General features: G+C 39.6%; 1 protein-coding gene across 3 annotated transcripts in view; it reads right to left on the bottom strand.

Moving 5' to 3' along the window:
• Positions 1-22,638, bottom strand: part of UNC5C (unc-5 netrin receptor C) — a 1,141,364-nt gene that overhangs the window by 187,452 nt on the left and 931,274 nt on the right. For all 3 annotated transcript variants that reach the window (XM_044061271.1, XM_044061273.1, XM_044061270.1), the window contains exon 7: positions 20,527-20,691. In XM_044061271.1, the coding sequence (XP_043917206.1) occupies positions 20,527-20,691 (165 nt within the window). The remainder of the gene's footprint in view (positions 1-20,526; positions 20,692-22,638) is intronic.

The following is a 22,638-nucleotide window of genomic DNA, read 5'->3' on the forward strand; positions in this document are numbered from 1 at the left end:
TTGAGTCAGTTGTAATTGCTTGGCTGGTGTAAGATAAGTCTTCTGGGCCATTGTGTCCAAGCTGGCACCCAGGAATGTCATTTTTTGTGAGGGTACTAGTTTTGACTTCTTTTCGTTTACTGTGTACCCCAGACAATTCAGTAGATGCTTCACAAAAGCCAGATGTTGTAAGAGAATGTCTTTTCTTTCTGCTTGGATGAGGCAGTCAACAAGGTATGGATATATTTGAATTCCTCTTTGTCTGCAGTATGCAATTACTGGTGCCAGGCATTTTGTGAATACTCTGGGTGCAGTAGATAAGCCAAAGGGCAGTGCAGAGAATTGATAATGTGTTGAACCTGCAATGAAATGGAGGTATCTTCTGCAACTTTGTCTGATAGGGACATGCAGGTATGCCTCCTTGAGGTCCAACATTACCAGCCATGCTTCCTTGCCCAACATGGGAAGTAGCTGCTGTAGTGTTAGCATCTTGAATTTGGGAACTTCTAAGTACGTGTTTAGAATTGAAAGGTCCAGAACTGGTCTCCAAGCATTTTCTTTTCTAGGTACTAGGAAGAGTCTTGAGTAAAATTCTTGGCCTTGCTCTTGAGTTGGTACCCTTTGAATGGCTCTTATGGCCATGAGAGCTGTAATTTGTTTTTGAGCCTCTGCCCTTTGATTTTGTGGCAGGTTTGGCATTCCTCTTTTTATTGGCAAGGTGTGAAAGTGGAATCTGTATCCTCGTAAAATTATGTCTAGTACCCATTTGTCCTTTGTGACCATGTGCCAGTTGTCTGCAAATAGTGCTAGTTTTCCCCCAGGGGGGCTGACAAAAGAGCTTTGTTTGGCCAGCTGAGGTGCAAGTCATTGAGTTTGCCTTCTGGTGGGTTGAGACCTGTCTTCTCCTCCCTTCTGGGTTGGAGTGCCCCATTGGCGAGGTTTATACTGAGCTTGTGGTTGTCCTCTGCCCCTTGGGCACCTGTATTTACCCCTCTGAGGCCTGTCAGTGGCTGGAAAGGACCAATTTTTTGTTGGCCAATTTCTGCTGAAGCGAGGGGGTTGTACCTGTAGGAAATCTTTGACTGTCTGCATTGATTTTGCCTTATCTTCCATTTTCTTTAAAACTTCTTCTGCTTTAACACCAAAAAGAACATCCTGCTGTAAGGGAGCATCTAGTAATTTTGCTTTAACATGATCAGGCAGACTTTGTTCCTTTAACCAGGCATGCCTGCGTATAACTGATCCAGTGACAGCTGCTCTGCAGGAGACCTCTAAAGAATCAAACCCACATTGTAAGGTATATGTTTGCCCACCTGCTCGGTGGCGTGCAACAAGTCCTGTACTTCTTTCAATTCAGATTGTTGAGGGAGGGAGGTTATCTTTTGTTTTAACTGAGAGATCAGAAATTGCTGATACTTAAGCATATGAAATTGACAGTTTAGAGCTCTCATAGCTAAAGTGGCTGAGGTGTAAACCTTTTTCCCCCCTCTGTCTAGTGCTCTTGAATCCCTTTCAGAAGGTACTGGATTTTTAGCCATGGAAGCCTTAGCCCTCTTGGGACCCTGGTAGATAGTCTCTGGGTCAGCTTCTGGGCTTTTGTAAAGAAATTTGTGGGAATCATGTACTCTGTAGTATCTGTCAGGCTTGGCCGGGGCAGGAGGCAGAGAGTCAGGGTTGAAACTGGATTCTAAATAGACATCATCCACAATGTCCAAAACAGGAGGGATGGCTAGAGGTCTGTGTTGGGGGAGTAAAAGAAACTTTCTGAGCCTTTTCTTGGAATCAGAGTAATCCTGACCTTCCCAGTGAAAATGTTCCCTCATAGTGTGTAAAGTTTCCCCAAAAGAGTAATCTTCTGGAGGGGAAGCTGAGGGAATAGAGTCCTCAGCATCAGAATCTTTATAAGGAGAGAAGGAATAGTCTTGGTCCTCAGAGGAATCCGAAGAAATAGACAGTTGTTCAGAGGAAGCAGATTCTTCCTCTTGTCTAGGCCTTTTGTCAGGAGGAGGCTGAGAACCCCTGATAAGAGAAATCAAATCTTCAGCCATCTTGAGCATCTGTTTCTTAGGCATGGGGCCTTGAACAGGAGACTGAAGTGAAGCCTTTTTCGGTTTGGAAGGAGTCTTCGACTTGGAAAACGTTTAGACTGCAAGAGTCGTCGGTCTAAAAACGCCTTCAGAAACCGATGGCGTTTCAGAAGCACCGACGTCCTTGGAAGGTAAATCGTCGGTAGGGCCTGAAGTAAAAGGCTGCGTCGACCTAGTACATTCCATCAAAATATCTGTAGCGGTCTCGGTTTCTTGAACTGCGGTAGTCAGAGGCTGCGTCGGAGCCTCACTGATAACCGGAGAACCGGAAACCAGATCAACCGAGGCCTCGGAATCGGGCTTAGGCCTGGGCTGTCGATCCTTATCCCTGCGCTTTTTGTGCACACCGGTAGTCGGAAGCTCCGACGGCATGTTATAATTAAATTTTCTGCCAAAAAAGTGTTGTGCGAAATCAAATCGTCTTTTAATAGTACGTTTATTAAATCTAGCACAAAAACAACAAGAAGTGACGTCGTGATCAGGGCCTAGGCAAGGTATGCAATAAGAATGAAAATCCTTATGAGGTATTTGCTTCCCACAAGAAATACAATTGTTAACTTTTTCTGACATCGGTCTGAGGCAAGAAAAGTTTCCCCAACGGGGTACTTAGCTTTATAGAAGACTTCGGTCTTAAATTTGAATTCGAAAATCTCAGGAGTCGGCCGACCAGCACTTGAGAACTGCTTCTGCTTCGGGCACCGTGCAGCAAGAAAGACTGAAGAAAATGGCATTGGTTGCAATATATGTTCCCCTGGCGGACTGACATCAGGGATGAGGCAACAGCAACTGACGTCAGACCGAGACTTTGGAAATCCGGCCGACTGCGGGACTGCCTGACGACAGGATAACCCAAGTGTAATGACTGCAGCAGGGTAACACGATGAACATGTATCCACAAAGAAATGGAGGGAACTTGCAAACTTCAAACAGACAGTGATCAAAAGTCAGGACTGAACTTCAAACCTTGAAACTGTGATGCAGAGAGATTTCCACTGAGTCATTGTGCTGCCTTCTATGGAAGTAAAGATAAAAGTTTTTCATTTTCAACTGGTATATAATCTTTTTACACATAACGGCATATACCCTCCTTGCTACTTTCTCAAAATAAGTTACATTTCAGCATACAGCATTAAAGTGACTATGATACATTCTGTTCCAATTTTATCTTGCATCTACTGCTTCATCACTAGACATTTACTCATTTCAGGGTATTTGATTCTCAGATGTCTCATCTTGCATTCAGATGTAGTGAATATAAGCTGCTGTGTCCTTAAAACTCCCATACTCTTACATCCTTTTCACTCCTCGAGTATTGGTTCTACTGCATATGTTTAATGTCCTTTTTTATTTTAATTTACACAGAGATTAGTATACAGAATTTCCCTGGCATGCTCCTGTCATTTAAGCAGCATACTTATGTCATACCTCTCAACTGTGCAAATGTTAGCAAAGTGTTCAGATTTTTGCCTCAAATTTTTTGATCTGTTCCTTGTAAATTGTAAAGTTTACTGAAAAGTCACTGAACAGTGACATATACTTGAGTTTCAAGCATTATATCCATCAGAAAATGCATGCTAACACAAATGCTGTTGTTCTAACAATGTTCTAAATTTATATGAGCAATATTTAAAATCTGTCATTATTTTGGGGTGTCTGTCTCTCCTTTGTCTCTGTCTTTGTTCACCAACCACATGACAAAGAAAACTTTCAGAATAACATCACAGCCACACCCCTATGCTATGCATGTGTTGTCCACTACACAAGTGCGAAGCCAATTAAGGTGCAGAGTACACTGAAGTGAATTCCTACATAATTTGTTGGAAAGCTACATGTCTGGTGTGTGTGTGTGTGTGTGTGTGTGTGTGTGTGTGTGTGTGTGTGTGTACGTGTGCAAGTGCGCAAGCTACCCAGAATGCAAGTTCATTGAACAGTGACAAGTAATGGAATAAGTAGGAAGCAGAGTAGCACCAGAAGAAGCCATACCATGGAACACTACTCTTCCTATTTGCTGCCTCAGTAGTGGACATATACTAAGCTAGACAAACATAAATAATAGCCTTTCATGCCAGCTCTGTGCAAGATGTGCCCAGAACTGGTGCCACAACAGGCTATACTCATATGCAAGTAGATCTTGTTGTGACATAATAAATGCATTCTCCGCAGCAATGATGGCAACAATTTTTTAAGCACTGAGTTCAATGAAATGTCATCCAAAATTCTTCCATACATACATAGATCTGCTCTTCCGCATTAAAGGGATAATAAGATTGTCATGACACACCAACAATACTTCCAAGTAGGGTATTTGGGTTATCACGAGTAGGAGTTTCAGAAGGAGATACACACACAGTCACTACTAATGCCAGCCATTTCCCGTTAGGTAAAAGTCCTTAATGAACCAATGCAATCTATAATTACTATAACCAAATAGATGATGAACGTAGAGTTCTACTTTTTTGCAAGTTCCAGAGTGCAGTTTTTTAACAGAAAAGCATGACATTCAACAATAAGAGCTGCCTCGGAACATCATTAATAAAAAACTATACTGCCTAGTATGCCTGCTCAACTGCACAGCATGCATTCACGTGGGAGGACAGCAAAGTTCTGTGAGTATGAGTGTGTGTGCGTGTAAGAGAGATTAGTGTATGCAAAAGGATGGAACATGTTAATTTCTCTGTACTGTGTCCTTCTCTGCATGTCACTTGTATTTAATGAAGAATACAAAAAAAAGACAATATGGACCTCAAGCAAACAAAGCAGCCTTCTTGCATCTCCAGCCAGCTGAAAAGGGAATGTAGTAATTAAACAACAGTGTGTGGTTACAGTTTATTACGTGCAAAAAAAGTGCACAATCTATGTGTTTCTAAAAAGAACCCACCAAAGCTAAAGCCATATGCATGCCTCTTTCCCTAATGCATGCAGTTGTTTCAGTCACCTATTGTACAGTAACAGTAAATAGATCCTACTTTCTACAGTGAACATCACATCCATCTCAGTCATAACTCTACCCTTACTTCCACCTTTCAGAAAACACTTCCAAATCTGGAAAATGAGTAGCCAATGACCAGCATCGCTCTTCTGTTAATGGTAGTACTGTGAACAGATTTCTGGATTATTCCACTGGTACTACTTAACTGTTAGCAGCCCACTGTACCAGAGATGGTCCCTATATTTCTCTGGTATTTAGTCTGCATATTCCGATCAGCTTGGTCCTTCAGAGAGATTATTATCCTGCAGTTGGGCATCAAGAAGGCACTGGCACATGGCTGTTCTTTAGATTTCTGGGCCATAGGTGTACCAGCTGGTGCCATTCTGAAAACAGATTCCTCAATCCTGAGTGGGTTTAGCAGGGTCACTATGGCATAGCACACCACACCCATTTTCCAGGTAACTGTCTCCCCATTGTTTTCCATCTTCCTATGTTTTTGGAGAAAGGCCCAGCTAACATCCAAACAGCAAGAGCCACATGGCTTAAGGTGATGAGTTTTTCTTGTTCCAGATACACTTTGAATATTTTTCCTCAACTTTCTAAAAAATCTTTGTTTATTTAAGTACAAGCACTTATTACACATTTCTGCCTTGGGTCTGGACCAGGCAAAAAAGGCACCAAGGGTGAAAGCCCCTCTTAGAACTGCTTACTACAGCCATTCCTGTTGGTATGTTCTTCCAGGGATGTCAGAGGCCACAGAAAAAACTGAAACAAAAATCTCCACCAAGCGATCTCAAAATTCCAAACACACACACACACACACACACACACACACACACACACACACACACACACACACACACACACACACAAAACTGTGCTCTATACATTTAGAGCTTCTCCCACTCGGACACCTCTGCAAATGACACCTGCCCAGTTAGCTGTCCTGGTCAAGATATTTGCAAATTGCACCGCCTCCAACAGTCATACAGTTGTGTACTATGACACTATGAAGATAGGAGTAAGGCATCTCCAGGTCACTTTGATGGAATTTAAGGATTTGTACAAAAGTGTTGGGTGTTCCTTTGGATAAACATTTCCACTTGATTAAAGTTGTTGTCGTTGTTGTGTCTTTCGGCTTTTCCCAGTTAGGGGTCGCCACAGCGGAACTCCGGTCTGCTAATGATTGGCAGTAGATTTTTACATGCCGAGTTGTCAGCTTCATTTCTTGAACAACAGGTCAGTTTTGAAACCTTATTAATCACAGTGGCAGGTTGGTATAAGTGGTATAACTGGTATAAGTGGTGTAAGTGGTGTAAGTAGTGTAAGTAATGTAGTGGTATAAGTGGTGTAAGTGGTACAAGTGGTGTAGTGGTATAAGTGATGTAAGTGGTACAAGTGGTGCAGTGGTATAAGTGGTGTATGTGGTATAAGTGGTGTAAGTAGTGTAGTGGTATAAGTGGTATAAGTGGTGTAAGTGGTACAAATGGTGTAGTGGTATAAGTGGTATAAGTGGTGTAAGTGGTACAAGTGGTGTAGTGGTATAAGTGGTGTATGTGGTATAAGTGGTATAAGTGGTATAAGTGGTGTAAGTAGTGTAGTGGTATAAGTGGTATAAGCGGTGTAAGTGGTTTAAGTGGTATAAGTGGTAAAAGTTGTATAAGTGGCAAAAGGTTATTCCTGCCTGCATTAACAGAAGCTCACTACTCCACTGGAACTTGATCTGTTTTACTTTGGTTTGTGTTTCCAGTTTTGGACTTTTGTTGCAGCAAGACAAAATTTTGGGTGAGTTGTGTTTGGATAAACTAACTGAACCGAAGCCATGGCAACCCACCATTTGTTACTATCTCAGCCTAAACACTGAGACACAGCCATTTTGTTGTGCAAAGATGGAGTAGAAGAGAAGATCCTTTTTCCAAATGAGTCAATGGTTTTGGATTCTCACTGCTAATGGACGAACAAAGAGAGCACCCAAATGTGGAAACATGGATAAATTAGAGGTGCCTATAAACTAACCAGCAGTTTACTAGAGATCATCAAGGACTTGAACGTCTCCATCCAACAGTACTTCTCATCAGCTGATCGATATAAACAGGTCTGAGCAAAAATAGGAAAACTGATTTCAATGTCAAGTTCATCAGAATCTGTTGCAGTCACAAAGGATATCAGTTGACCCAAGGGTTCTAAATGCCAACATTGTTCTATTTTTAAGTAAAAATCAGTGGCAGCACAGTTCATAGGTTCATAGGTAAGTACTAGGCTATCTGCCCAAGGGCATTTATAAGCATAGCCAGAATGTGTTGGCTTTCGCCACCCCTTTACATTAGTTCCCTGTGCCTCTGTTAAGCAGAGCCATTAGTTCCCTGCGCCACTGTCCAGCAGAGCCACTGCAGTGATCCCCGGGGTAAATTGCCACTGCAGTGATCCCCGGGGTAAATTTTCTGTTTCCCATCCACCTGTCAAGGTTTCTCTTGAAGAGTGTTAGGGAGGGGCTCTGCCTGATGTATATTGGAATCCTGTTCCAAAGCATGGGGAGCCTCTGGGATAGGAATCTATCCCTCCAGCATGTCCTATTTATCGTTGTGGTGAGGTTTATATCTCTAGAGCATGTGGCTCTCCGGGATTTGTTTTTTTTTAGGTGGAGCATGTCCATCAATTCTGGGTTGCACATGGCCTTGTATGTCAGGCAGAGATCACCTCTGATCAACCGGTATGCAACCGAGTACAGCTGGAGTTTCTTGAGTCGGGCCGCATAGGGCATCTGTTTGAGGCCAGTAATCCTTTTGGTGAGGTACTTTTGTGGTCTTTCCAGCTGTTGCAGGTGTCTTGTAAGGTACAACCCAAATGGGGCGTTGTATTTATGATGGGTCTAATGAGTGATGAGTAGAGTGGCACAATAACCTCTTTTGACCTAGATGCGAACCCTTTTGTGATTAGGTGGGCCACATAGAAGGATTTTCTAACCACCTTGGCAATATGATTATCAAAGAAGAGATTACTATCTACTTGGGTCCCCAGATCCCTTATTACATTTTCTGTATTTAGGGACTACCACCTATGTGGTAATTCATGGGTACTTTGCTTTTTCCAAAGGGGATGACTATGCACTTTTTGGCATTTAGCTTGAGGCCATGATTTTGACACCAGGTATCTGTCTCAGTGAGACCCATCTGGTGGGTGTCTGTATCAGCTGGAGAATCAATTATGTCTCCTAGTTTGCAGTCATCTGCGAACTTGGTCAGTCATAGTTCTCCTATGCTTGCCTGTACCTCTGAGAAGTATATACCGAACAGGAGGGGTCCTAGGACTGAGCCCTGGGGGACGCCACTTGTAACTGGTTTAGAGTCAGACGTAGAGCCTGCAACTCTCACCATGTGGGTTCTATCCATGAGCCAGTTGGCAACCCATCTCATGACGTAGGGGTTTATGTTCAAGCTGGTGAGCTTGTCTATAATACTAGAATGGGGAATGCTGTCGATATCCTTTGCGAGGTCTAGGTGGGCTGTGTGGACCTCCTTTCCCTCATCAAATGCCTTGGTAACCATCTCAAAGAAGTCTACCAGGTTTAGGAGGCATGATCTGCCCAAGTTGACTACTTAAGAAAAGAACTGGAGATAAGCTGCATCATGTACAGTCTGGTCTGGTACCAAAATCTTTCTCATAGACTCCTTAAGAATTTGATGTGGTTTAGGAAGTCACTTGACCATTTTGAAATTCCTGGCTTACCCGTAGAAATAAAAATTTGTATCACTTGTGACCTATGACATTAACAATGATTAAAATAAGAAAAATAATCAGAACACACAGATAACGTTTGGAAGTTTCTCTTTGTTAAAGTAAGAAGACTTAAATTATATCATTATTCTTCCAAATAACACTGAAATGATGGCATGCAGAACAAATAAAAAGCTAAATGTATTTCTTCAACATTTAACAAAGTTAAGAGTAGAGTGGATGAAAACATTTTGTGCAGGTGCTAACTTTGATAAATCCATTATATATAAATCTGAAAACTTTTATTATATATATTTTGCTGGATTCTTGTCCAACACTATACAAAATGATGCTTTCTTTTTCCAAGAAGTAACAAGTGTTTTAGATGTTAAAAGGTTGAACACGACAAATAAATCATTAGTAATATGTCAGTTCCTGTTTGTAGTAAGAAAAATCTATATCCTTCTCCAGTTTTATCCTTTAGCAAAGACAGAAGACCTGGGAACACTGTGGATATTTATTAGTTGCACGTTCTATGACCAGAAGCTGACAACTGCAGTACCAGCAGAAAGGTTATGTGGTGAGTTATTTCTATTCCTCTTTCACAGACATTTACTGACAAAAGGCAGTGATGCCAACATCCTATAGCAGGGACAGAGATCTTGATACAGCCTGGGTGCCAAGATAAGCAAGGACAGACCAGGTCAATTTAAAGTTAAAGTAATATACCCATTGGAGCTTGCCATACAGCTTGGTTTATGGGCATATTGCTTTTCTACAGCTCTTTCAGGCACTGACAGTGGAGGAAGTGAGTGATACAAACAGCCAACCTTTTTGGAGGTAACATAAGGCTGCAAACCTGTAGTGTATATCCAAGGCACATGGCCATATCCTAAGGACAAAAATGCTCCACAGTGTAGGAAAAAAGCTTTAATGGAATAATTATAAATTTGTTAACTCCCAAGTTCAGGAGTACTGCTACACCAGTCCATGGTTCAAGCCTACAAAACTGTAGAAAAAGGAATCATATGCTATGACATGGTAGTCAAATATAGAAGTCAGGAACACATTTCCAGGAAAGCAGCAGTAGCAGATGAACTCCAACAGCACTTATGACACTATGCACGTCTCAATGCAGACTTCAAAACACACGAGCAGAAGGGGAACAAAAGTGACACAGGGCATCTTGGCCTGTAACAGTGTCATCTGATTGCGTCATGTTCTGTAGCACATATAAAGCTAAATCTCAGTAAAAGTTGAATTACAGCACTTCAATGTACTTAAAAACATGAAGCAAGCTAAGAAGGTGAACTCTAAAAGCTAATTACTCACCATTTATCTTGGTTATCTTCGCCTTGCTTTAAAAAATTGGTTTACGTGCTAATACAATTTCTTCCATTAACTGGATCACAAAAATAATCAAATTTACTTCTGCTGAAAATCCATAAACGCAGACTTACCAGACCTGACCAAATCTTATTTTGCACCAGCATTTTTACTTAATTAAAAATTGTGTTTTACGGTAGCAAAAATAAATAAGCTCTTTCCAATGTGGCTTTGTCACTAAGCATATGTACAAAGTCCACTAATGCAAGATGGGAACAATGGAAAATGAACTACCCTGGTCATCAGGGAATATTACAACAGTGCACTTAGGATACCATGCAAGTGGATTAGGCCCAGCACTGCTGGATACAGTGGAGCCATTATCCATTCATGCTTATACTTCCCATAATTCTCAGCACACCAAGTACAATGCTACAACTGACTTTTCACTTCTACCCTGATTTTTAAAGAGATACTGCCCCTTTATATGTTTAAGCATTTTAAATGCAGAAGATATTTAGTTATTTACTTCAAATAAGTAACACTGGAAGTAAATGCAGGTCAGTTACTCATACAATAATGATGTTTGCTAAAAAATTTAATAAGCTTACATGCAGTTACAAATAACATGCACAGCAAACTGTCCCAAGCTATTTGCCCCTGAAAAGCACAAATCAACCTCACATTAGTGTGCAGAAGATAAAGTAGAAACAGTATAAAGATAACTACACACATTGGAGAAAGAGTAAATACAAAGTTATGGACTAGTCTAAAGCTTTCCACATGTTAGTAAACGGATGACAGTGACTTTTTAGAAGTGAGGGTACCAGCATCATTAGATACAGCTTCAGTTTTTCCAAGCCATTCAGAGAGATGATGCATTTCAGTGGTCATAAATCTGTCTAGTTTAAAGCACAGAGAGAGTCTGTGCTGCAAACTCACTACCTTCCCAGCCCCCAAGCCCCCCCAGCATCTGACTTCACTAATAGTGCCAAAGGTCAGCCCTGACATCAGCCCTCTTTTTCTGGTAAAAAGGATACTTATGTGCCAAATGATAAATTATTGTAATCTTTATTGCCAAATTATTGACAGCTTACAGGGACCTCTGACCCACTGTGTGTCATCAAGGACTTACCATGTCCCGATTTATAAATGTTTACCCCTTATCGCAAGCAGCAGAAAAAAGGAAGACAGAGTGAGAGTGAGTGAGAGAGAGAGAAAGAGAGAGAGAGAGAGAGAGAGAGAGACAGAGGGAGAAAGATTATACAGGAAAACTGAGTCTGAATTATGAAACTATTCTGTGTTTTCAGACAGGCTTCAACTCAATTTACTTCCTGTAGAAATACACTACCTCAAGCTATAACGCAAGTTTATCAAAGTCTAGGTCCAGATAAAAAAGAAGATCTAATGTGATTGCCACTAAGCTATACATTAATTTCACAATAACATGTAGGTACATTATAAAAAATGGGCATGTCATACTAGAGCTAGAAAATTACTTACCGTCAAAAGCCACAGTGGATGCATGTTTTACATGACTGTGAGTTTTACTAAAGGACGATTGCAAACATTCAACACTTAATCAGTTTTGGGCTTTGTTTTGCTTTTTACACGACACATTTGTGAACGTCATCACTCTGACTCATATCCTACATAGCCTGCTTTACTAAAAATATTGGCTGTTAAATCTTGAAACTCAGTTAACTAGCTTTTGAAAGAATGTTTACAGTAAATTGTTGTTATTCAATTCTGGTTCTAGTTACACATAACTGAGACAGCTTCAAGACCAAAACTACTGTTCCTAAATTATTTCCCTTCTGAAATACATCTTTATGCAGTGAATGCAAATCATTCACTCAGTGTTACAATCTGTTAAAAATGGATTTTGAGACCAGTACTAGGTACCTTTCCTTTTACTGCATACTATTTTACATTGCAGTAGTCTAATATATTTTGTTGGAATTTTCAAGACGTTGCTAAATGTATTTTCCTGGCTACAAAATCGTGACTGTAATCCACTAGCAGATTTGATGGGCCACTGTTTCCTTCTCCGTTTGCCCCCCCATAACTATAATTTGCAGTGACAAATTCAACATCTGACTGATTCGTACACATTGTTACAAAGTCCTCTCATTTCTTGGAAACCTGTTTCTTGGAAATACCAAACTCTTCCCATTTTTTTTAATAACTGGATAACATTCCAAAGACAATAATTATCCATCCTGCTGAAGGACCCAGAGAGAGTGGAAACTGTGTGTGTGTGTGTGTGTGTGTGTGTGTGTGTGTGTGTGTGTGTGTGTGTGTGTGTGTGTGTGTCTGGGTCTGTATAACATGACCAAATGCTTAGATGAGTGAAGGAGAGAATATCGAGCCAGAAGGTCAAAAACTGGAGGCAAGCCCCCACTAACCACCCCACACCCCCTTCTAATTAAATATACCAACTCCAAGATGACACCACAGTGGGAAATGGAGCAATATCCTGTTCTGCAATCCTGAACAGAAAAAGTCCTGTTGTCCTGGACTTTCAACCTTTCTGAGTCTATTTTCTGTCATTTACTCATATGAATGTTCGATCAATTAATATGGGTGTGCTATATTACAACAAAAACACCCAAAGGTGTCTGCAAACATATCAACCTTAAACATGGAACTGAACACACCAATATGAATGCCCCGATTGCCTTGGCACATGCAAAATGTTATTTATTAAAAACACATAAAAACTATTTGTTGCATGGAGACAAGCCCCCCTGTACCCCCAATGTGGAGGACTGTGCTCCGTATACCACCTGCAAACATGAGTTAAGGGCATATTCCTAGACTCTAGGAATTGTGGGATCTTGGACACCTGTTGATTAGGTGCTTAGTATCAAATAAACAGCTGTCGTCCACAAACAACACAACAACACTCTCAATGTAATAAAGCTCATATGTACATATATATATATATATATATATATATATATATATATATATATATATATATTTATACACACACACACACACACACACACACACACACACACACACACACACATATATATTTATTATGTGGAACATTTATATATAGCGCCACGATTTAAACATTTCTATAATCCAGCAATCATACAACATTGCCAGAACTGAAGACTCTTCTTCCATTAAAATTAAACAGATTCTCCACAAAACCGTAGTGCCATGAACAGTGAACAAGCTATGCTGGGTCACATTTCATGTTATCTAAGTAGTGTGCGTGACAACTATACTGTAAGGTTATGTTTTTTTTTCATTTACTAAGTGAGTGGTTTATGTCTACTGGCCATTTTCAAGTTTTATATTCAGTCTTACATTGAATGCATTACTTACACCACAATAAAGTCTGTTTTTTGAAATTTTGCATTTAATAATTTTAATTGATCTGTGTGTAAAATACTGGATAAAGTATACAGCTGAAGGGGAAATGGCATGAATAAGAAAAGAGCCAAGCATCAGACTAAATGAATTAAAGATTAGTGAACAATGTGATAAAATGGTGGGCAAAGACAAATGTACAAGAAAATGAGCTACTGGTATAAAATTTACATCTAAATCTTCCCAGATAAAAAGATGAATCATGAAGATATGAAAGGAAGATGATGTTTGACAGTGCTGTTCTCGCTGCCTCCTAAACTAACAAAGAAAACTAGTTCAACCCCAACTGGAGTATTTTGTGCACTTCTGAAACATTGCAGGTTTGTTATGACATAGACGGAACAGAGTTACCACAGAGGAAGGGTTTAAATTATTTATTATTTATTTATTATTTTATTTGCAGTTGTTTAACCACGATAGTTCATTGGGCCTAAAGAACCCGTTTTCAATGCAGTCCTGGGGAGAAAAGCTCCACATACAGATAATACAAAGATTATAGTCCACATACAGATTATACAAAGGTTATGTTACACACATAGTTTGCATGAGAAATTAAAGAAAAACATTGTAGAAATTCTGGTTATAAGTAGACCAAAAAAAAAAAAAATTAGCAATTAAGCTGCACTAGAAATCATGATAAGATGGGTGCCACTGTGGTGCAGTGGTTAGCATTGCCATCTCACAGCAAGAGGTTCTCCAGTTCGATCTGCGGCTGGGGTGCCTTCTGTGCGGAGTCTGCATGTCCTCCCTGTGGTCGCGTGAGTTTCCTCCGGGTGCTCCGGTTTCCTCCCACATCCCAAAGACATGCTGTAGGTGGATTGGACACTCTAAATTGGCCCTAGGTGTGACTGCATGCATGTGTGTGCCTTCTGTGAAAGGTTGGGTGCCGGGCTGGCAACTTGGCACCATAAAACTCTACTGCCAATCTTGAGCGGACAGGTGATCCACTGTGGTGACCCCTAACCAGGAAAAGCCAAAAGAAGAAGACATCATGATAAGGAAATGAAGGAGTGGCAGACAACATAAGTGAAGGTTAAGACCTGAAAGGAGTAAATACAGCCCAGTAGAAAGCCTTGTTAAAAAAAACAAAAAAAAAAAAAAACAAAGATATCTCAGAACAAGAGGCACAATTTGAAAAACAACATATAGCTCAATGAAACTGCAATTAAATATCTTGTTACAGACAGGGTGGTGAAGACCAATGTGGTTTTTCCAAGGATGCAGCAGAGTCAGAAAAATGAATTAATTCAAGACTGCACCAAACAGACACAAGGCAATCCTTGTGCGCATGGGGATGATAAACTTAACGTTTAAGTGAATTAGTTCAACAATGAACAGAACAGACACAAGGCAATCCTTGTGAGCATGGGGACGATAAAGCTGATGTTTCGACAGGCTCAGGCAGTAAAAGCCATCATTTGGGAAAAAAGTACGAGGCAAGCCTAGGAATCCTCACCAGCTGCCGCTGTTTTACATCTATGTTTACATACTTTATGACCAAGGTGTGCACACTGAGGTATCCGAGTAAGGGTTCCCTGTTCACGTGATACTTACCTGATGCTCACCTGGCCAAAGATACAGTTACGGTAAAAGCACAAAGGTGTAGTACAGTAAAGCAGAAATGATGAACTATCAGTCTCAGGACACTAGTCACAGTCTACAAAGTAGTTAACTCTTCTGAATCACTGAATTGTTGAGGGGGGGGGGGTGCACATACACACTCAAAGTTTCATACATGCATAATGTGGGAAAACAATAAATCCCAAGACAGGGGGTTCTTGCTCATGTTTGAACAATGTGGACTATAAAGACAATCCTTGGCACCTTGAGCAAAGGATGGACAATATTAGTAGTCTGCAATCTAGAGCAAAGAACACACATCCAGATCCAGTTCCATCATCCCAAGCTAACACAGAGGAATTGCCACCTTCTGCCCTGTAGGCTATGTAGGACTGCTTCCATTTCAAAGGCACTAAAGGTAAGTCTCAACAACAGTAAGGTCCTTCAATCTGAAAGGCACAAACTCATGCCTAAAGAAATGCAGTCATATCTACAAAGCTAGTAGAACATAATAAAAAAATTCTAGACCTAACTGCTGGGTTATTTTCAATGCAAATCCTATTCTGAAGTCAGCATTAGTAATAACAAAAAATAAAGCCCCAAGTTACTTTTCCAGATGACTTAGGTCTGTCATTGAAGGACAGGGGACAGCAGAGGTGCAAGGTGAGAAGCAAGTGTTGACTCATCACCTTTAGTAGGTCCATGAGGAGGGCTGTAACTTCAAAATTTCAAAATCTCTTCTGCAGATGCAGCAAACACAGATGGAATTTGTAGATGATTTGTGGGGATGTAGGCACATAATACTAAAAGCAAAAGTCCTCGCTCTCATAACAGATGATGGCAATAGTACCAGTGGTACTGGAGTCAGTACCTGACTCTTGTATCTAAGAGGGAAGAACTGGACCAGTCAGTTCTTGCCTGAAGAGGAACACATGAGTCAACAGGCAGCTAAAAGAAAGGCTTGATGGTTATGTGAGGACAGAGAATAAAAAAAAAAAACACATAAACATGAACACATTTGAACTCCGTGCACATACAGTAGATGCAGCTGAATAGGTGCGGTACATGCACTGCAGCTATACATTTATGCTTAATCTTTATTGACATTTTGTAGGCATCTGCTGTTTAGGAATTAACTGAATATAGAATCCCTTCACAGCACACATGGCTTACCAGGCAAAAAAAAATGCTTTACTTGTAAGACAGCAGCACTTGCAAATAAATGTGCATATTTTGTATGAGGAGGAGGCAGAAGATTAAATGTAGTCAAGAAAAAAAAACATTTCTCACTGTACTTTTGCACTAATAACTTAACAGTCCTGTGGTTAAATCTCTTGTCTATAACTGTTCTTTCAAATTCCTACTACAGAAAACTCAGAATACAAACCAAAGGAACATAAAAAAGTGTTATACCACTCCTTTCTCTTCTGTACCTTCTGGTTTTGTTTTGTCAATTTACTATTATTTCTTGCTGCTTTCTAAGTCCTCATTAAGTAAATCAAAGCATAAACTTTTACCATCAATAATCTTTCAAACACAGAGACCCCAGGAATAAAGCTTGGTCAGGAAGACTAGGACAGTCCGATGTCAGCTAGGGCATCCTGGACCAAAAATAGATATGGGTGGATACAGGATGTGGGTCAGTGTAGCTTGTCCCTGACTAGATACTGAAACTCTCATACTCTGATGGACATATGCAAGTCCAAGGAAGGGGACATTTTACAAGGTCACTTTTGTAACTAACAGTAGTTCTTCCCTTGATCACTCAAATTACATTATAATCTTTGCAGAGATTATAACAGCATGCAGGGCACAAAACATTTCATTCAATGCTCAAGAGAAGTGTTTTAGCTCAGCTCAGAAACATCAGAAAATGGACAAAGCAGTCCTTAACTTGTGCTCAAATTTCCTCATGGGTCTTTGTCCTTCAGGGCACTTCTGTAGTGCAAGCAAATGGTACTGCAAGCTGAAAGGGATGTTTTGAGTATAAAACAGACTACTTCTCCTAAACATAACACTGACCAATAGATAGTTCACACTTCTACATGCAAACAATGGAAAGAGCTTTCAAGTTCAACTCTACATTGTCTGTCAGAAAAATATAGTCATATTACAAAGTCCACAAATATTTATCATTAAGGTACATTAATCAAAATGCCTGAAATGATCTTGAAAATTTATTTTGATGGGCAAGTGGGAGTTGTATTCCTGCCTTTTTAGCTGCAAGTTAAGTTAAACAGTGCTAATTTTTGGTTAAGTCCACTACTCTATAGTGTGCTGCTATCACTCCTGATAAACTATGGACCCACGGCAAAAGTACAAAACCCAGGTTATACTTTTCACATGCAGAAAGTATTTTAAAACATAACAGTCCTACATTTGTTTTAAAAAATAAAAGTCCAGCAAATGCAGTAAAGGCCAACATTATATCATTATTACAAATGAATGCTAAACGGAGGGGAAGAGATTACAGTAAGCAACATCTTTAACAGAGGTTTCTGTCAGAAATGCATCTACTACATTGAAAGACATGTTCAGGAAAATGTTTCAAACGTTTAAAGGTTTTCTGAGTAATTTTGTATAATAATGTGAAAACAATGTCAGCCTATTGCCACAGGCGCCAGGTGTCTGCCTTAAATGACTCATGGCCCGGATTAAGTATTATACATTATTTACAACTATTTACTTTTTGATTACTGGGATTTCTGCATATGTTTGCAACACTATGAATAACTGAGGAATGTAGAGCTATACGAGGATCTGTCAGCATGCCATCAGAATGTTTAACAAGCAGATGAGACTATGCGCATTAGCAGGACTTCTACTAATGTTAACTGAAATGTATGTATTTTATTTGGTTTCTAATATCAGCTCTTTCACTCACAGCAACTTTGTCAGGAAAACCTTTTTTGACAAAGAAGCCTGTAAGAGGCAACATAGTGCAACATAATAAAGAAACATCTTTACAGATGTCAGCTTTATAAAGATAAGCCAGGAACTAGACTCTCAAGGGACAAACACTTGTTCACAAGTGCTGTCTGACTACTACCGTAAGAATGAGAAAAACAGGAGTGCTCCATCCTGCCAGGAGATAGATTGTCACTGCCACACATACATCTGACATCATCATTACAGAAGAAGTTGCTATAACAAGATGTACAAAGGTACTCAGTCTTCCAATATGAAATAGTGTAATTACAGGAGACACAGAAAGCTTGGCAGCTTTTTTCCCTGTCAGTGTAATCAGTATTCATTGCAGACTTGAACTCTACAGTGTAGCACAGTGTCAGTATATCTTCTTATACAGCTAGTGATTTGTGTATACATACATACATAAATAAATGCATGCATACACACATACATACATAAATGCATGCAAATATGCATACATGGGTCTACTTCATTTGACCTAAACCCATTTGATCGAAATTTCATTTGATCGAAAACCAGTGTTCAAGGCAAAAAACAGGGATTTGTCCCCCTCCCCAATGCTGTGCGACCCTGGAGTTGGTATATATAGTTAGGGGGATGTAGGGTTGCAGTGTTTAAAATCTGTACTTTTTGTTTTATTTTCTTCTTTTAAAGGAAACTAGGTGGGGGGTTGCGCCCCCCACACCCCCCTAAATATATATACCAACTCCATGTGTAAGTGTTTACAGGTTAGGGTCACAGTAAGGGGTAGAATAAGGGATAGTTATACTGTTGATCAAATACAGAATATATGTATCTCACTCAATGGAATGTTTTTGCTTTCTCTTCTGTCATCAACAAATGTAAAATGATATCCCTTTGTGCTGCATGCATTCCATGACGTTCCTGAAATTACTGGCAAGGGTTACTCACTTAGAATCAGCTTCTCTCTGTGACATCTTGAGCAAACAGATCATCACAAATAAGAGGCAATAACCTAAGTCACAGGCGTTTGTACTGATGTGGTAATCTGTAGAACTAATATTTTAAATTTGTATCTGTAATGGTTTTTACAATGCTTTGAGATAACAAAATGTTAATCTGTAAATAACGTCTACTAAGACTGACACTTTTTTACATAATCAAGCAAAACAAAGTATAACAACATATCTCTGGTTTCTACAGAGTAAGAATATATATGTATATGTATAAGAATAGGGGGAAGACAGGGGATTTTGAGTTGCTCTCTTACATTGTGCTCTGCATCTTATTGGTGTGCTTACTGCAAAATGTAAGCCATCTGTCTGTTGAAGCCCTTTCAGCTGAAGGCTACCACTATCCTACAGTGTATTCTCTTTACCCCACAATAGGGAAAAGGGAAGTGAGCCCTTTGAACTTACACAGCCTTGTTAGACATACAGATGGGTCTGTTGGTGCACTGCATCTATCTCTTCTTATCCACCTCCTCTGTTGTCTTATGTCCATGACATGTAGTGACAACTGAGGCAACCGTTTGAAATGTCGGAACCTGCTAGAGTGAGCCATGAAGTACAGATGCTGAAAGGCTAAAAGATTGTATTTATATATATTAAGTCCAATATGCCATTTCTTGGAATATTCCCTTTTCCTCCGAGGTATGGTGATCTCGGCTGGTATATATATATATATAAGTCTGGGGGGCTTGTTCCCCCCCCCCCCACAAAAGAAGTTTTAAGGAGACTCTTCAAGATTTGCTTTGTGTTTTCCATCTTTTTTTTTTTTTTTTGGCATATCAGCATTCAGCATTTTGAATGCCAACATTTCAATAGGGAGCCGATAATTGAACATGCTTGCTACATGTGTTATTACTGTCACAATCTTGTGTGCTCCATATGTATGCTTATGTTTTCAGTGAAACAGCTCCACTGAAGGACAGTAGACCACCACATGGCGAGTTCCATACACCAAACAAAAATCCAAGAGTCATTACATAGGTTGCTTCAAGAACTTGGATCATTGAAACAGTTGGGAAACCAAAATCCTGCACTCCTCACATCGACTACTCTGTACAAAGTTACCCAATAGCATGATGTTTTTCCAATAACATTTTTCAATGGAAACCACTCATGACCACTAATTCGTAGGAACTAACGTATGTTGCCTACAGTTTATGTTCATCTCTTTTTAACAAATGACCTACACTCAAAAGTATGAATATTTTGTCATAAAATGTCTTCCTGTACATGTACCTGTGTCAAACTAGAAAATAATCTCATTCCTTACTTTGCAGACAACGTCCTAGCTTTAGAAGTGTTCATAATTGCCCTCTTCAACCATCTACAAAGCAGTATATAAAACGCTGCCCTTTAACAGAAATACTGAAGCATGCTCTAACAGTCTTTCCCCACTTCCCAGTAAGTATGGAAGTCTGTTTTTCCATGGTTTACTTACATTTCTCAAGCTTAACTTAACCTATACAACAGTATAAAGTAACCTAGATGACCAGGGCACAATATCATTAAGGTTGGGCTGCAGCTTCCATGTGTCAGTCACTGCTGCCTCACATCCACTAGCAAAACGACCCAAAGAAAGACTTCATCTGATATGAAAGTGTAACGGTTTACTTTTCACACAACAAGAATTTCAACTTACTTTGCAAGCACATTCCATCGGTGCAGTTTTTAGACTGGAGTGGCAGACCTTCACAATCCTTCCCGCCATTTTTGGGCACTGGAGAAGCACACTCTCTCCTGCGCCAGTGTGTGCACTCTGTCCCACAGGTTGACCACTTGCTCCATGGAGTCCAGCCTCCTTCGACTACAGGCATGTAGAGAGATAATTAATCATAAAGAATAAAATGATCACAGTTTATGCATCTAATTAAGATACTCCACTGCTCATACAAAATATGACCAAATGCTCCCTGAAGAGCCATGAACTGTCATTTGGAGAGGCAAATATGTTGCTCATGCAAAACCATTTTAGTAGTTAAATTCTGATCCATTTTGAGCTACATGAAGTACAACAGTTTTCGATTTATAGACAAACTGTAAGCATTTCTAAAATCCTCGTAAGCTTAAAAGAACTAGTACAAAAACAGGAAGCTTGTAGATGGTTGAAATTTAATAAGTACACGTTTCCAAAATATGTACTTATGCATATTAAATACACAGAAATGCCTTCATAGTTGATGTCTACACAGATATGTGTATGTAAATAAATACTGCATTCATTTCTCACAGTCCAGATTACAATAACCTTAAGGAACAGGATAAAGTTTGATATTTGTATAGAAAATCATGAGCTAATGCTATTATTTCTCTTGCATACCTTCATTTGACATAAAGACAATGAAGGTTAAGCTCTCTACAAGAAAACACACACTGGTTACAGGCCAATGCAGCACACCTTTCTACCTCCCAAACTCTCCTGCCTGTAGCTCTGTGTGAAAGCTGGATGATGGAGAATAAATGACACGCACTAGAAGTATGTCGTCTTAAAAGGTGAGTGAGCCAAAGGTATATTTTTACCCAAGAATATAGGTGCAGGAGAAGGAAGATAAGCTACAGCAGAGTTCTGAACCCTAAAATCAAGCAGTAATCTTTATTTGAGGTGTTAACTGAACTGTACTCCATGTTTGGTACCATGTTCCTTGAATTTCAAGAAGCTGTCCAGTAGCTTTGTGTATAAACTTAACAAAATACCATATCAGACAGTATTCAGCACAACAGATTCTACACAGGATTCTACATCGGATCACAGGAAGTTACTAGGCCCTAGGACCCTTAGAAGCCTAGCCACGTCCTTACCCTACATATTAATAATGTGCTTTATAAACCACATGATTTGTGGCCAAGCACTTTCTCCATCAGTTATGCACATTACAAGAAATGTACATGTCACATACACAAAGAAACATTACAAAAAATCAACATCTCAGAAGGAGATCAAGTCTATAAGCAGCTAATATGTTTCGTTCTGTATCATTAGGTATGATTCGCTCAATATTCAAGCTCCTTCACCACTACAGTAAACAAGCACTTCTGCCTAGTTACCATCATACAGAGAAGCTTTTGTATGCATGTCTTTTTTTACGTGTCTGTGTGTGTGTGTGTGTGTGTGTGTGTGTGTGTGTGTGTGTGTGTGTGTGTGTGTGTGTGTGTGTCTGTGTGTGTGTGTGTCTGTGTGTGTGTATCTGTGTACGTGTATATCTATATATAGGTAGATAAATATATTTATTTATTTTATTTATTTATTTTTTATTTTTACATTTGTTAACCGGGTTAATCCAACTGGGCCCATAGAGCCCTTTTTTAGAGGAGACCCGAGGAGAAAAGCTCCAGGAAAGTAATTAAAAAAAATAAGAAAAAAAAAACTAACAATTCAAGTTGTAAGATACATAACAGTACAAAAACAGAGAACCAGAAGTACAGAAGATGAATATTTACAAGGCAAAAGTAGAGTATATTGAGAATGCAGTAGCAACATGTTTGAGAAGTTTGGTTAGTATTACGTTATATACAAGGAATACAGCAATGCCTAAAATAAAAAAAATATGTAACGTACAATTCAGAGTAACATCATGACATAGTACATACAACAAGGAATCCAAGGATGCATTTAACAGCATAGGTACTACCTGCAGAGAGAGTATGTGTAGACCGTTTAGATAGCAGACAAAGGGAGATATGTTGATTGAGAGAAGAAGGAAAAATTCATTAGGTTATTTCCTGACAAGTACAGATCCATGCATGTTAGAAATTA

Source organism: Protopterus annectens, chromosome 2.part0, assembly GCF_019279795.1.
Source record: "Protopterus annectens isolate FY-2018-M chromosome 2.part0, PAN1.0, whole genome shotgun sequence".
NCBI lineage: Eukaryota > Metazoa > Chordata > Ceratodontiformes > Protopteridae > Protopterus > Protopterus annectens.